The following is a 15,617-nucleotide window of genomic DNA, read 5'->3' as shown; positions in this document are numbered from 1 at the left end:
TAGCTATTCAAAATTAATGTCTCACACATATTGATTAAGGGTCTGTTCTCTTCAGTTTAATTTCAGTTCTTAGTTTCCTTTTCTCATAAACAATTCAATTCAACTCAGTTTAGTTTTTAATTTCCTTGTCTCATAAACACTTCAGTTCAGCACAATTAAGTCCAATTCAGTTCAGTAAATCAAAATATGCCCTAACTAAGTATCGGAGTATGACTATTCAACATGAAAATCAAATCATCAATTACTAAAATTTCTTCATTCTTATCGCATCTAATTTTCTTAAAATGAAAATTCAAGTGACAAAGAATTGAAGGACAAATATTCAGCCAAAATGATAAAAAAGTATTCAAAGACAAAGATGAATCCATGACCACAAGGGAAAAAGGACACATGATGACATGAAATTAAACCAAAAAAATCAAGAATATCCAAAAACAGTGGCCTTTCCTACACAGAAAAGAGCAAACTCACTTTTCAACTTCTCATTTTTTTCATTTTCCTTTTTCAAAATGGGTTAGGTAGACAATAGAACCTTCCATGGGATATTTTTCCCTCTAATGTGCAAGGCTAATTTAATTTTTGTAATTTAATTTAATTTATTTGTTATTGTTATAATGTTATTGCATCTTTCTCTATCAATGGCTTATTATTATTGTGTCATTTTATTGTATGTAAGTTAATGCTACCTTCAACTCTCACCAACAATCCAACATCACATGCATGACTTTGGTGTTGGGCCCTTGTAGCAAGAAACCCCATTTTCTAGCTTAAATTAGTTTGTATTTCAACATTGCATTATATATGTAGTATCTCTATTTAGAGTTAATAATAATCAAAAATCAAAAGTTAAATTATAGTACATATACATTTCATCATAAAAGTTGATACAAAATCGAATATGGACACATGCATAATTTGGATTACTAGCTAATACATCCTTACGTATGCATATTTTAAGACCCGAAATAACTAATTTAATTCAACTCTGGCCTAATCAATCAGATTAGGCAAAAAGTTAGGTCGGACTCAAACCCTTTGCACGTAACGAGCCACCTTTTGTGGCACAATCAAAGGCAATTTTGGCCAAAGAATATAAGATCTCTCTATTTATATTATTAGTTCATGACTAGGGAAAAAGAGAGACTAGATAATATAGTCGTAAGAAAATAGTGGAGGAAATGAGATAAGCTAAGTGAGGCAACATGTAGGAAGAAAAGGAAAGAAAGGGATAGGAGGTTAGAATTGTACGTGACACCCACCTCTAAAATTTGCACCAACTCTCTTTTTTAGTTTTTATTGATGATCATCTCATCTGAGGCTGAGGGTGGTTGTTGGCGGCTGTCTATTTCTATGCTTAGACTCATGTGCGTTGTTTGCGGCTTCGGGACCCTCTTTTTATTTCCCTCTCTTCCGGGATGCTTCTAATTCCATACATCATTCATTCATTAACTAGACCTCATGCTCAGGAACTCATTGTACGTATGTAATTGCATACACGTACTCCGTATAATAATTACAATCATTTATTATACGGAGTATGACATGTATATGTCTAATACAAGTAGTTCTGTATAATTTAGAGGTAGATAGAACATGTTCGGATCAGACTTAAACAAGACATAAAGAATTGTAATTAAAAATTCTACATCTGTAGCTCTATTGCACTAGTCTACATAATTTCCAAATTTGGAAAAAGTTATGCCTCTAAAGCTCGCCCCACCTGATTAGTCACATCTATATAAAACGTGTAGCTAGACTCATCAAATTCTAATTTAATACGTACAACTCCTATAGCCGGTTAAGGATATTGTTTGGATTTAACATGACACATTATAATATTCTTATTTTGAGGCAATTATTATTATTATTATTATTATTATTATTATTATTATTATTATTATTATTATTATTATTATTATTATTATTATTATTATTATTATTATTATCAATCAAATACTTCATAACTTATATAAGCTATATTAGGGTTATTACAAGGATAAATAATCTCCTTCATTATCTTCCTTTTTCTTGCTTAAGTAAGAAAATATCAGTACCACTTATGTCCTTGTCGCCACATAATGTTTTGGAAGGAAAGGGGGTCCTAAATGGGGTCAATCATCAACCACTAATTGATTAAAATTAGATATCCTGTCAAGCAAAACAATACTTTTATAGTAACCCTAACTAACATTATATTATATTATTAAAACTAAGTTACTTTATTCTAGAAGCTCATTATTGTTAATATAAGTGGGTGAGTAGTAGGGCAGATATTAGCTCCTTTGCTTTTGCATGTATTAACATATATTTTGTTGAAAATGTGTGTAATGGGTCACCCCTCATATCTACGATACGTACATCTATATCATACAAGTATGGGTGCTTAATTAATTAGCTTCTTCGTTTTAAAATTTCATGCATGATAAACTTTGTCGGTGTTCTTTCTAATATCATATTCTTGATCGATTTTCATTATATTGAAATGTAACATAAGACATCATATACTACATCTGAATCATATTATATGCAACTTTAGAATTTTTTATATCTCACAAATATATAATACCCTAAAGTTGCATATAATATGATTCGGAGGTAGTATATTAGTTCACTATTTATTAATTTTAGGATTTCCTACCAATGTTCTTTGAATTTTATATGTTTGCAATCTATATTCAAGCTGGTTTTTGAATTCGTACTATAAAAAGTCGTCACATTTTTTTCATATTTTCTCCAATGCCCATGTTAGTTATATAAATATGTCATATTATTATGGTCCATATCCTTATCATAGGGCAAAAAACTCAACCAAATTTCAAAAAGATACGCTTGAATAGGAATATACTAAGCCGTCCATAACATGCAACTGTACCTAACACTACCAATCATAGTATATATCCTATGGTAGTATGGTACCATGTACATATTATTGGACCTAGCTAATTACGTAATCCTAACAGTAGGCTAGTAGACTGTGATTTCAAAACTTTTAATATAACCAAATGGATGAAAAATTTCCTAAAATAACCGTTACTTGTTTCTTAAGTTTTACGATTATTATTATTATATGAAACATGCACATAAATTGCTTTTGTTGCACGAAACTTTCATCATGTGTAAACCAATTTGTAGGGGTTTAGTCATAGATCTTATAGGTTTTAATTTACTTAATTGTTGACTAATCAAACACACTTGTACTTCATTAATGTTTTCCCGAGTCAATTATATTCTGGAAGTTTTGTTTATAGAAAGGTACTTGTTTCTTTATTACTAGCTTTATTAATTATGTTGGTTTTAAGGAACGGTCTTGTAGCTTCTTTTTGAATATTATAAGCACATTTCCATCAACATATAGATATACAACATATAGATATACAACATAATCTAACCTTTGTGATAAATATGACTATTTCATTTGGTCATCATCACTTGGGTATTGCTTGATAGATTCGATGTTGTGACTAGGTCTAAAACAATATAGTTTTATTCCAAGGGTTAAAAAATCAATACGAGACGAGACAAGACAAGGTATCTTAAGACATGATCATAAAAGGTGGCCATGGTAGGAATGAGATGGTTTCAAAAATCAAGTAAGCTTCTTGAGGCTCTTTGCAAACCCCAAAAAGCACCTCAATAGAGTCGTCCAAAAGTATTCTTTGAAGGCCAAATTTGAAGGAATACACAAAATCGGACCAATTTTAGATATTTCGAGACCTAGTGTTGTAAAATAGAGGTATAATAGGGAATGCATCCCAGAGTCATATAATGTTATTTGGGACCATCAACGACAACTAGACTGTCATGTAAAGGCTCGTGGTGGTTTTGAGTTGATGGAGTGAGGTGTTTACGTAAATAGCTAAAGTGACCATTTAAAGGAAAATTAGACTTCTTCAACCACTTAGATAGCCGCTCGAGTTGTTGTGGGATCCATGGGAAGCACTCCAACCTTATTCGTTTATAGGTCGAAAAATTAACTTAGATGGTTCCAACCATTAACTTAGGGCCTGTTCTGATTGACTGAACTTATTAGAGCTGAACTGAATATTTTATAAGAGAAGAAAATTAGAAGCTGAACTTAACCGAACTGAACTGAATTGAAAATAATCGGATCAGAACAGGCCCTTAGCATCCCGAGATTCTATTAAGGCACCAAAAATCCTTCATTGAGGTTAACAAATAAATGAAGCATACAAAGTTAGTTAGCATAAATACAGACCTCAAGCGCAAGATAGCAAAAGTAAGGATGGTAGGAGACTAGAAGTAGAAGGAAGTTAAAACCAAAAAAAAAGGTTTGGTAGGAATAAAGAAAAGAAGATAAGAGGCATGAGGTATCCACAGGAGAAAAAAGATATGATGGGATCCACTTTGTTTGTTGGGTAAATGGATTCTAATTGGTTGCCTCACTTGATCATTGTGATTTATGATTTTCCTTATTTTCTCTCTCCTCCTCCACACCAAAAAGGTCAAAAGTCAACATTTATGATTGAACTTGCCCATTCTGGCTTTTATTACATAATATGGGCTTGTCTCATTCTCACTCTCTCCTTTTCTTTTTTAGGTCAGGCCCACTTCACATCAATTCTAGTGGCCCGATCTCATTTATTTCACCTACCTGCTTCTTCGATTACCTCATTACTTAGTACGCTTTTTTAACTTTATTTATCTTCCTACCAATATTGAGTGTAATTAAGTACAAGTACATTGGAAGGGCATGCATGCCCTAGTTAGGGTCTATTGTGAAAACTATCCTCCGCTAGTCGGAATTTAACTTTATTCGCCTAACAAAACCTAAACACTGAATTCCCTTGAAAAAAAAAACACACCTAAACACTAAATTTAAAAAATACTATAAAATTATATATATATTCTTTTTTATTTACGCGTATTTTTCAAAGTCATAGAGAAAGTTACAATTAAGGCCTTAAGGGTTTGTTCACATTTACTGAACTGATTGGAGCTGAATTGAACTGAACTGAATTGAATAGAGGTGAAATGAATATTTTATGAGAGAAGGAAATTAGAAGCCGAACTAAATTGAGCTAAATTGAAATTAAGGTGAAGTGAACATACCCTAAAGCTATTTATAAGTACTCTTAGTACGAGAAAAACTTGATCAACTTAATCATAATATTGCAAATGTAAAAGCCTTCTATATAGTTTGTACATGAAATATTTGGGCGTCATCCCATTATTACCACATATATCAAAATGATGTCAAAGTGCTTTAATCTTGATGAAGAGATATTCAATTATGTCAGTTTTACTTTTTATTTTATTTTATTATATGGTAATACCCCAGATATTATATAAAACCATAAACCAAAATATACAGGGACAATAATGTTACCAAAATTTAGGTGAGTTGTGTATACAATTGAAACTCTAAATATGCGCATGATTTAATGAAAGGTATTTCCACCAAAAACCATGTGGTTTCTACCAAACTAGAGACATTGGTAGGAGTTGTACAAACGTACACCCTCTGCTTGCTTTTTCAATTTGTTTTGTGTTATCGCAGCAAATTAAATGTGCTTTCAACTAACTTGACGACTTCAAGCACTCAACTTCTATAACAGAATTTAGACTTTCAAAACATTTTTATGAATATGAATTGTGATGTTAATATGTTATACATAAGAAACGTGCACATTTTATGTCGGAAAAAAAAGAAAAAATGCACATTAAACAGTGAGATTAAGAAAAAGGGAGCGGGGGTGAAGGTGACCGGGTGATATTATATACGCAAGTAAAATTTTACAACAATGATTGACCAATAAAAAGTAATACGATAATTCTACGTACAAGATGATTTCATTTATATTTGTACACAGTATTTCCTAATGTTATATCAGCCGATAAACGAGGGAATTATAGGAAATCACTACGGTATCAATGAATTTTAATCACAATTGCTTATTTTTAAGAGGTAACTTTCAGTGTCTTATACAGTTATAGGGAGTATATTGTATGTGTGGATTCATCATTCATATATGCAAAAGCAATTAGGAACATCATTTGTACAGTTTGATAATTGTAATATAATTAACTAGATAGATGAACACGTGAAGCTGTATCATAGGCTCATTGAGGCGTTTGAGTTAATAATAATCATAGATTGGAAGTCTATTAAAAAAAAGACGCAAGCAGGCCAAACACTAGTAGCATGAAAATATGGCCTTTTCTTATAAATTGGACCCACTAGCCCAATGACAACTATTAACTTGTACCAGGGAGAAACTAATAGTATAACGTTGTCTGCCAAAGAAGGGATGAGTCCCAAAGCCACAATAGGCCCACAGCCATAATATTAGGGTCAGACATGGACTATTTATTAGACGTTCCTATATTCAAGAGCTGTCAAAAACCAATCCGACCAAAGACAATAAAACTAAATTAAAGCGTGACTCGAATCAATAATCAAGAAAAGAATAAGCCAAAATAATCATAACAGAATAAAAACTTGACTATTTACACTGAAAAGAAGTCATATAATGCAAAATTCTTGTCAAGGTAATGAGAATTAAGCGTCTAACAAAATAAGCTAAGAAATAAAAGAATTCAGTTTATTAACCTTAACCATTATTAATCTATCAGTAGTTATGAAACTTTGGCACATGCATAAGTGCATTACTACCCCTAAAAAACCTTAGAAATGAAATTACATTCAATGGAGTATTCTATAAAGATTTCTTGACCTTGCCAGCAGCAGCTTTAGCAAGAGTACTGGGTTTAAGAGCACCCTTTGGATTCAAAGCCTTCCTCAATTTAAACACTGTCCAAGCTGTTCCTAAAGCATGTCCTGCTGCATCTAACCCTTCGTGTGTCGCATTCGCTGCTTCCTCTCCGTACCTACAACATTAGTTATGAAAGATTTCATCAATACAACATAATTCTTATGTAAAGAGTCTAGACTCTAGAACAAGCAACCTTCGCATTTTTACTAGTTCGAATTATACAATCATAGCATAAAACAAGTGTTATACCTTTCCGTAACAAGGTCTGTTGTAACTTGTGAAGAGGTTGACATAACGTTCTTTCCAGCAACTTCAACAGCATCACAAATTTTCTCTGTTAAAAACACCCCCCAAAAAAAAAATGTTAGAAATGCAGTCATGGTTTTCTAAAGGATCATAGCTCTCAAAACTCGGTTGCTGAGTAAGGGATCGAGATGAAGACATACGGAAACCGTCGAGTGAGGCTAAGATAATTTCTCCTGGAATCATGTTAAAGAATGTCTTTCCTACTCTCGAGTTCACAACTGAGCCTGTAATAGTCTCAGACACCTTTATAACCCCTGAAAGAATTGCGGTTGCAACATCCTCTGACCTCTTCGTCATGCTCTTCACCCTAACCACATCAAATTCTCATGTTACTGAGAAAGTTAACATGGATTTACTGTTTACAGCAAAAACCACAGATTTCACCCTAGCTAGTTCATTTTGTTGAGTTACATACGAAATTACGAAGTAATCCTCGAAGACTAGTTGACTTTACAGCTCAGTTGACCAGCAAAAAATTGAGGAAAAGTAAAGACACAAAATGTAGAATTATATTCAAAATTAAATACAATAAACTTTACTTATGTTTTAAAATATTTCATAAATTTTACTAACTCCATCCACACATGATTTACACGCTGTATTTATAACAGAGTATCATATTACACTTATAATTACATATGACAACTTATGAAGTATGACTTATAAAGTTTAGGCCTTTATCAATGATTGTATCCAATTACCAATTTACCATTAATGTTGTAAACTTATAATATAAAGAAATAGAGTATTATCATTTATATCGAAGGAAAATATGGGGCAAAGAAATAGGGATCAGGAAAGTAAAACAATTAAACAGCCATTGACAGATACAACTCAATCTATAAACTAACACAAATAACAGTTAAAAAAAATATATGGGACAAATTTGTAGGGACGTAACAAAACGAACAAGTAAAACTAAGAAAGCAAACCTTCGAATCCTGGTTAAACACTGAGGACTAACACGAGAAGCATTCTCTTTCTTCCCCAACCTTTTCTTCAAAAATTCATTCCCCCATTTCAACCTCTCCACTGTTACATCCCCACACCATAATATCCCCTTCACCAACATCCCCGACCCCGCCGCTATCATCCTCGCTACACACCCACTATACTCCTCCACATTCGGCGCCAACGTCGTCCAATACGCCGCTGCACTCTCCTCTATTTTCTCTCTCTTCGCCGCATCCATTTTCACTTCCTCTGGTGTCACCTCCCTCGCCGCCACCCACCAATCACCCGCTTCACGCTCCACCTCTACATCCACTCTCTCTTCTTTAAACCCACTGTACTTCTCCAAAATTGAGTCCAATTTTTTCAGCAGAGTTTCCTGCCCTTTTGAAGGGATGGTTAACCCGTAGTTCAAAACGTCGTCGTTGGAGGAGAGTGTGAAGAAGTAGTGAGAGTCGTCTAGTTTGAGGGTAGCTTCGTCTTTTGTTAATGGCCATTGGAGTTGATCTCCGATTCTTGCTAAAACGGCAACATCAGCGTCGTTTTGACGGAGGAGGATGATTTCGAGATCGCCGAATGCTAGCTCGACGCTTTGCTGGTTGTCGATGAGGTGGACTATGGTGGCTGGGATTTTGATCAGGAGCTTCTCTGTTGCGTCAACGGTGGACGAAGGGTTTTCATTTTTGCCCATGTTTCAGTAGTCAATGATTGGTCAAAGGAGAGAGAATTTGGTTGGAAATTGTTTGAAAGAATGAAGGAGAAGAAATGGATTGAAGACGGTGAAATGGGTGTAGGGTTTAGTGAGGGTTTTATGAGGGGGATAAAGAGGTGGGATTAGTGGCAAAGGAAATGGAGGGAGGTCACGTGGTGTTGTGGAGGAGTGGCACGTGTTTTGTTGATAGGAGATAGGACAAGTAAAGGTGTTTTCTTAAAGGATAGAGTTTGGTTCCCGCGCTTTTTACGTGACACGTTGGATAGTTTGTTGATTGGGTTAAGTAATCTAAGAGGTTGGTGTTTTTATTGTGTACAAGTACAAAGGTGTGAAAAGCCCATTCTAGTGGTCCATTAACTATGAGTTAAGTTAAGGCCACTTTTGCAAGTTCTTCCTAGATCAAATTAAGGTTGGAAATGGAACCAATCAAATACATTAATGAGCCTACAAAAAATAAGATTTAAATTTTTTTATTATTATTATTATTATTGTTTTATTGTAATTTTAGTTGAAAATATTTCATATCGCGTTACTGATTTGTGGTTTGGAGATGTTTTCTGAAGGTTTGTTCTCTTCAGCTTAATTTCAGTTCAGTTTATAATTTCCTTCTCTCATAAAATATTCAGTTCAATCAGTTCAGCTCTAATCAAATCAGTTTAGCTCAATTTAGTAAATCAGAACAAGTTCTAAATAAGAGTGTGAATTGGAAAATTTGTTGCAAGTGATAAAATTTGATAGATATCGAATTGATTGTGCAAGTATTACATGGGGTCATTAATGGTACAATGTACAAATACTTGTGGATTTGTGATAATTATAAAAACCAAGTTTTCTTAAAATTGTTATCAAAAGCTCAAACCCTTAGAAATTGAGCTTTTTAAGTTGATAGCTTTTCATATTGATAGTATAACATGTTGCTTCCTTAAAAATAATGTCAGTATTACTTATCGAGATTTTTGCAAACTACTCATACATGTCTTTATCATCATATAAAATAGACCAACATGGTATTATGATTCAACACATATTTTGTCAAATTTTCACAAACCATTGAGTGACCATTCTATGAAAATCAATTACCCTTCTAGTTTTCCTCAATCCAAGTTATATTTCCATACCCCTAGTATATTTTCCTCAATCCAAGTTATATTTCCATACCCCTAATATAGGACATAAGTATTGCTTACTAAATTTACTCCTAACAAATTTGATGCTATAAAGTATCAATGGGTGAATGGTCCATTCAAGTGGGATTAATTTTGGCAAAATGAAGCCTAAAATGCACAACAAAATGAGTCTCACACCCTCACATATCTACAAATACTTGACTTGGTTAACAGAAAGAGGACACTAACAACATTCATGTGAAATGTTAAATACTTAAATGTACCAAAATTGTTACAAGAAGACAGCAGTATCAATGTCATGTAAAAGATGACTTCAATTTTGCAACATCTGTTTATACTACGGACAGTACTACAATACGACTCATCACTCCTTTATACTTTCTCTTTTTCCTGTCTTTATACAAACAACATTGCCTTTTTATAATTACAACATCATCATCATCAAGACAGAACCCATAACCCCCCATTCCCAAAAGCAAAAGCAAACCAACTCATTTAATAAATTTTTTTTTTAAAAAAAAAAAAAATCGATCAAAAGTTACTCATGATCAAATGGCTCTAATCCTACACCCATCTTTTGATCATTGGCATCAAAGTGATCCAACCAAACATAGTAACATACCATTCATTCTTTCCCTATTATACATCAATTCTCTCCTTTACTAGATTACAATGGGTTTACTTGGGTCACTACAATGGGGCTCCGAACCACATGCTTTCCATCCGCCCAAGATATCGAACCGAAACCCGCACCCGTATCTCCCAAATTCAAATTCTTACTATCCACCGTAACCTTGACAGTAAATGTAATCCTCTTCACCTTCTCATTAAACACCAATGTATCTGGCTTCACCGAAACTGCCACCCCCTTCGCCGGAACCTCCACTTTCATCTTATAAACCGCATTCACATCATCCCCTACATTAGTCACCGTCCTTACAAACGTCTTGCTCGTAACCCCAGAACCCGGAAACAACACCGCGATCGACGGATAATTCAAATTCTCCGGGGACGCTTTCCTCTTCATGTTACAATTAGCAGGATTCCTAGTAATCACTTGAATCGTCTTCGGCCCGTAACCAATCGCACACAAGAAGTTAACATAATCATCATTAGTAATATCATAAACAAGACCCGGATCAAGAGCTTGCTCCAAATTCAAATGCCCGGACCCGTAATCATAAGCATTAGAAGCTTTCCCAGGGATTGCCTCATCCGTCATCAGCTTCAGCTGATTGTTAGTAAGACTAGCTGTTGTCATAATTGCAGATTTTATCATCGCCGGCGACCAATCAGGGTGCGCCGATTTCAACAATGCCGCAGCTCCACTTACATGGGGGCACGCCATTGAAGTGCCGGACAAAATGTTAAACTCCGTTCTCCGGGTATCCACGTCTAACCCGGTGGGACCCACGGCTTCGGTCCAACCCGCAAGAATGTTAACTCCGGGTGCAATCAAATCGGGTTTTAATATCTCCGGGTTTAACCCGTTTGGTCCTCTGCCGGAAAATGACGCCACCACCGGCGCCGGTTTGATTCCGACGACGGTTCCTTTAAAGTTGATAGTTGCTTTCGGTGATCGTGTTGCAGCGTAGGCTTTGATTAAATCTCCTTCGTCGGATCCAACACCAACGGCTGGGATTAAATGCGCGTCACCTACTAATCCCTCACCGTTAGATGCTCCGTTAGCGAGAATCATCCCAACACCACCAGCTTTCTGAACAACCACCCCCTTCGCAACCCTGGGGTTACTCCCTCTATCACAAATTACAATTTTACCCTTTACCTCTTTCGGGTTTAGAGAATTCTCCATACACAAAGAAACCGAAAGAGTACCCGTTTTACCCGGGTAAACAATCGGGTATAACCCTTTCTTTAAGGGTAAACCCGAATAAAGCGATACGCCGGAGATTCTTTTCCCGTTTCCTAAAACAATCTCAGCCGGAAAATTCCGATCAATTGTCCCCGCACCAACGGTGGTTATCCAAGGTGCTAAATTCGTCACCGACATAGTATTCGGCCCGTCATTCCCAGCAGAGGAAGACACAAACACCCCTCTTGAAACGGCACCGTATGACCCGATTGCAATCGGATCAAGATAATAAGGAGATGAAATACCATCTCCTCCGCCGATAGAAATAGAGATAACATCAACACCATCATTAACAGCAGCATCAAAAGCAGCTAATATATCAGAATCAAAACAACCAGAATTTTTCCAACAAACCTTGTAAACAGCTAACCTTGCTTTAGGAGCCACACCTTTAGCAACCCCAGAAGCGTAACCGTTCATACTGGCGTTAAACGAGTACCTCCCTGCTGCTGTTGATGCTGTGTGGGTCCCATGACCGTCGGCGTCTCTCGCGGACTTGAACTCCAACGCCGACGTCGTGTTTCCGACGGTAATCCCGGGGAAGGCGGACTCGTGTCCTTTGGAGAAGTATCGTGCACCGATGATCTTACGGTTACAGTTATTTTTGCCGAATTTCTCACCAACTTCGCAGGTTCCTTTCCATCGTTTGGGAATAGGGCCGAGGTTTTGGTCGGAGAAGGAGCGTCTCTCCGGCCATATCCCAGTATCGAGGACTCCGATGATGACGTCAGACCCGTAATCGGATTCCGACCAGAGTCCACGTTGGATTCTTAGTCCGAGGAATTGTGGGGACCGTGTCGTATGGAGTTCCCGGCGGCGGTCTTCGAGGACCGCCAGAATAGAAGGGTGGTTGTTGAGATTTTCAGCTTGTGAAGCGGTTAACACGGCGGAGAAGCCGTGGAAAACGGTGTCGTATGTATGGAGAATTTCAGATTCCGAGGAAGTGAATTCGGAGGTGTACCAGTGGTAATGGGTGGTGAAGACGGTGGGTTTAGCGGTTCTATCGACCCGAATAATGTAAGTTTTTCGGGTTTCCGGGTCGGGTTGAGCAGAGGTGAGAGTAAGGAGGAAAAGAAGGAATGGTGGGAGGAGGTTATTCAGTTTCGCCATTGGAGGGGGAGAGAGAGAGTGAGTGGGGGGAAGTGAAGTGAAGTGGAGTGTGAAATGGAGTGTGAAGTGGAGATTATATTGTCAGAGATAATTGTCTTATATTGAGTTAATTAATTAGCAATTAAGTAAAGGTGGGCTAAATTTTTGGAGATTAATTAGTTTAATGTGTTTCGGGAATGATATTGTCGATTTCAGGGGGAAATTTTATGAGTTAAAGTCGTTAAAGCATCATAATTTAACATTTTTTGTAATTCCACTTTTTCAATAGAGATAGTCAAGACTCAAGAGTCTTGGTTAGGTGATATTTTTGGATTTTTGGTTAAAGATGTTCAAATTGTTGTCGATATGGTCAATATCTTGACACAACAAATAGATTAAACCGTTAGCTCTTATTAAAAAAAATAAAATTAATCCGTTCGATGTAATTTTAGAGCTCAGGATTAAGCATTTGATGTAACTACTTTAGTAATTGTTTTACTTTCTATATATACATGAAGGTTTAACAAGATATTTGTTACAAATTGAACTATTCATGATATATTGATGTGAATTAGAAACATACAAATGTAACGATCATAATGAATTGCAAATAAAAGAAATATACATAAGGAGTATGATTTTTCCATCAATATTATAATATCACTTAATTAATGGTAGTATTATTTTGACAAGTATAAAGTATAAAATAAAAAAACAAAATTAGAAATTCGCTGTGTCATTCTCATCACAGTTATCCGTTAATTAATATGCTAGCACCAATGCTTGACAAAAATAATGACAAATTTCATGGGTGATTAAAAGTCGTCATTAACATATGCCCCACTAATTTGGGTTGGGGCAAATATGAAATGGTTCACCTACATACAAATAAATCAAACAGATAATTTTTGTAGTACTAGCATTTTGTTAATGGGAAAGGGGCTCATGCTTTATTACGTGTCATGAGTTTTAAACACAAAAATGTTAATCCTAACCGTTGGTTTTGCATGGGTTTGCAACACTTTTCTCATGGTACAATAGATCAATTTATTTTTAAAATACGGGTCTAAGAGCATGTTCACATTTTCTTAATTTCAATTCAGTTCATTTCAGCTCGCTCCTAATTTCCCTCTCTCATAAAATATTCATTTCAGCTCCAATCAATTCAGTTCAATTTAGCTCAGTTCAGTAAATGTGAACAGGCCCTAAATAGGATTATTTAGCTAGGCAATTTTTCTAATGGTAAAATTATTTAGCTTCCTAATCACATCATGGTTAAGATTTAATAACATATCATTTCCGTTACATCATCTGTCCCATTTGTTATTTGCACAATCCTACATTTAAAGCATATTAATTTAAGTTTTAAGTTTGAACCTAATCGATGTTGGATTTTACTTTAAAATATTAGTATTTGATGAATTTACATTGTTAAGGTTCATACAACAATTGATTGATTGTACAAATAAATAATTACTAAGATTTTGATAACGGAAAGCATCATATAAGAAATGAAATGAGCATCTTCTTTTCATCTTAAGATTCCTAAACATTCACAATCCATTCATTTCTCGTATCACCTTTTTATAATTCAAACATCTATAATCTTATATTGAGCATCTACTTTTTATCCTACATAAACACCCACTAACTAGCATCATTGCATTGACACTAATTATTAAACCTTATTATAAACTTTTTAGTAAGTCAACATATTACAATGTAAGTAGCAATTCAATACCATTGACGACATACATAATCATACAGTTTAGCCTTTGAACAAGCTGATTAAATAAATACGGAATACTAATTTTATTTCATAGTACGGCCATATAGAAATGATGAGCATGTTCATCTGATATACCTTAATATTCTAATAGGAAATTGTGACAGAAACTAAATTAACTAAAACATTGAGTTGGTGGTTGAATTTTTAAATGTTGTTATTAACTTATTAGCATATGAATGGATAACAAAGATAAGAACAAAACTTTACATTCCTTAAAAATAGAATATTTCAAATGTTTAACTATTAAATGAAAAAAAAAAGAAGATATAGAATTATTGCAGGCCAACGTGTTAGGGGCATACATTTCATTAAAAAAAAATGAAAATATTATAGAAATGTAATGAAATATAGTTACAATGAAAAAAATATACTATTAAAATGTAATGAAAATATACCTAGAGTGAAATAAACATACTGTTAAATAATGTTCTTTATCTTCATGTTTTTTTATTGTCAGTATAATGTACTTTTATTTGTGACATACTGTAATATTCATTGTTTATTTTGAAATGTTTTTTGAATTTTGTTTTTAGAGTTTAGATTGTGGTGGTTGAATAAAAATAATGTTCATTACATTATATTATCATGTTCTTTATTAATATTATAGATGTTTATTAGATAAATAAGAAGAACATAAAGCTGATTGTTATGCTCATTACAAAACAACAAAATATGTTCATTCTGCCTTTAAAAAAAATAAAATTAAAAAACGCCTGAAGAAAATTTCAAATATATATTAGTGATGAAAACAGACTTAGATACGAGTGATTGTTATATACACTCGGGTGTACAATACACTTAAGGGTATTTGTTCGTTCATTTGATGATAAAATGAGCAATAATCATCGAAATGAGTAAAAAGTATTCTTTGGTGCACCATGCATCCGGGTGTATAAAAAAATTTCTACTTAGATACATGCGACTTTTATGGTATATTCAGGGTAATTAATGAAATTTTAGAGGCCTAAAAAAATGAAATAAATTATTTGTGCTCATATGAGATCATATTTGACATGATTTAACCATTCAAAGAATA

At 34.5% G+C, this 15,617-nt stretch overlaps 2 protein-coding genes across 2 annotated transcripts; both read right to left on the bottom strand.

The window, feature by feature from the left end:
- Positions 1 to 6,426: 6,426 nt before the first annotated feature.
- Positions 6,427 to 8,779, bottom strand: LOC145560414 (protein EARLY-RESPONSIVE TO DEHYDRATION 7, chloroplastic-like). The gene is made up of 4 exons (XM_081621665.1): positions 7,973 to 8,779; positions 7,181 to 7,347; positions 6,984 to 7,068; positions 6,427 to 6,849 (listed from the first exon to the last, which is right to left on the bottom strand). The coding sequence occupies exons 1-4, from the start codon at positions 8,680 to 8,682 to the stop codon at positions 6,678 to 6,680; spliced, it is 1,134 nt and encodes a 377-aa protein (XP_081477791.1). The 5' UTR covers positions 8,683 to 8,779; the 3' UTR covers positions 6,427 to 6,677.
- A 1,347-nt stretch (positions 8,780 to 10,126) lies between these two features.
- On the bottom strand, positions 10,127 to 12,883 carry LOC145559077 (subtilisin-like protease SBT1.6). Its single transcript, XM_081620483.1, has one exon. The coding sequence runs from the start codon at positions 12,811 to 12,813 to the stop codon at positions 10,498 to 10,500; it is 2,316 nt and encodes a 771-aa protein (XP_081476609.1). The 5' UTR covers positions 12,814 to 12,883; the 3' UTR covers positions 10,127 to 10,497.
- Between the last annotated feature and the right edge of the window lie 2,734 nt (positions 12,884 to 15,617).

This window comes from Chenopodium album, chromosome 9 (genome assembly GCF_948465745.1).
Source record: "Chenopodium album chromosome 9, dcCheAlbu1.1, whole genome shotgun sequence".
Taxonomy (NCBI): Eukaryota; Viridiplantae; Streptophyta; class Magnoliopsida; order Caryophyllales; family Amaranthaceae; genus Chenopodium; species Chenopodium album.
Note: the sequence above shows the minus strand (reverse complement) of the source record. Positions and strands in the feature narration are given on the sequence as shown.

Excerpts from the sequence above, each read along its gene's own strand:
- LOC145560414 (XM_081621665.1), bottom strand. The coding sequence starts at position 8,682 with ATGGGCAAAAATGAAAACCCTTCGTCCACCGTTGACGCAACAGAGAAG. Across the intron at positions 7,348-7,972 it reads TGTTTAACCAGGATTCGAAG|GGTGAAGAGCATGACGAAGA; the intron begins GTTTGCTTTCTT and ends TGATGTGGTTAG. Across the intron at positions 7,069-7,180 it reads AGCCTCACTCGACGGTTTCC|AGAAAATTTGTGATGCTGTT; the intron begins GTATGTCTTCAT and ends TGTTTTTAACAG.
- LOC145559077 (XM_081620483.1), bottom strand. The coding sequence starts at position 12,813 with ATGGCGAAACTGAATAACCTCCTCCCACCATTCCTTCTTTTCCTCCTT.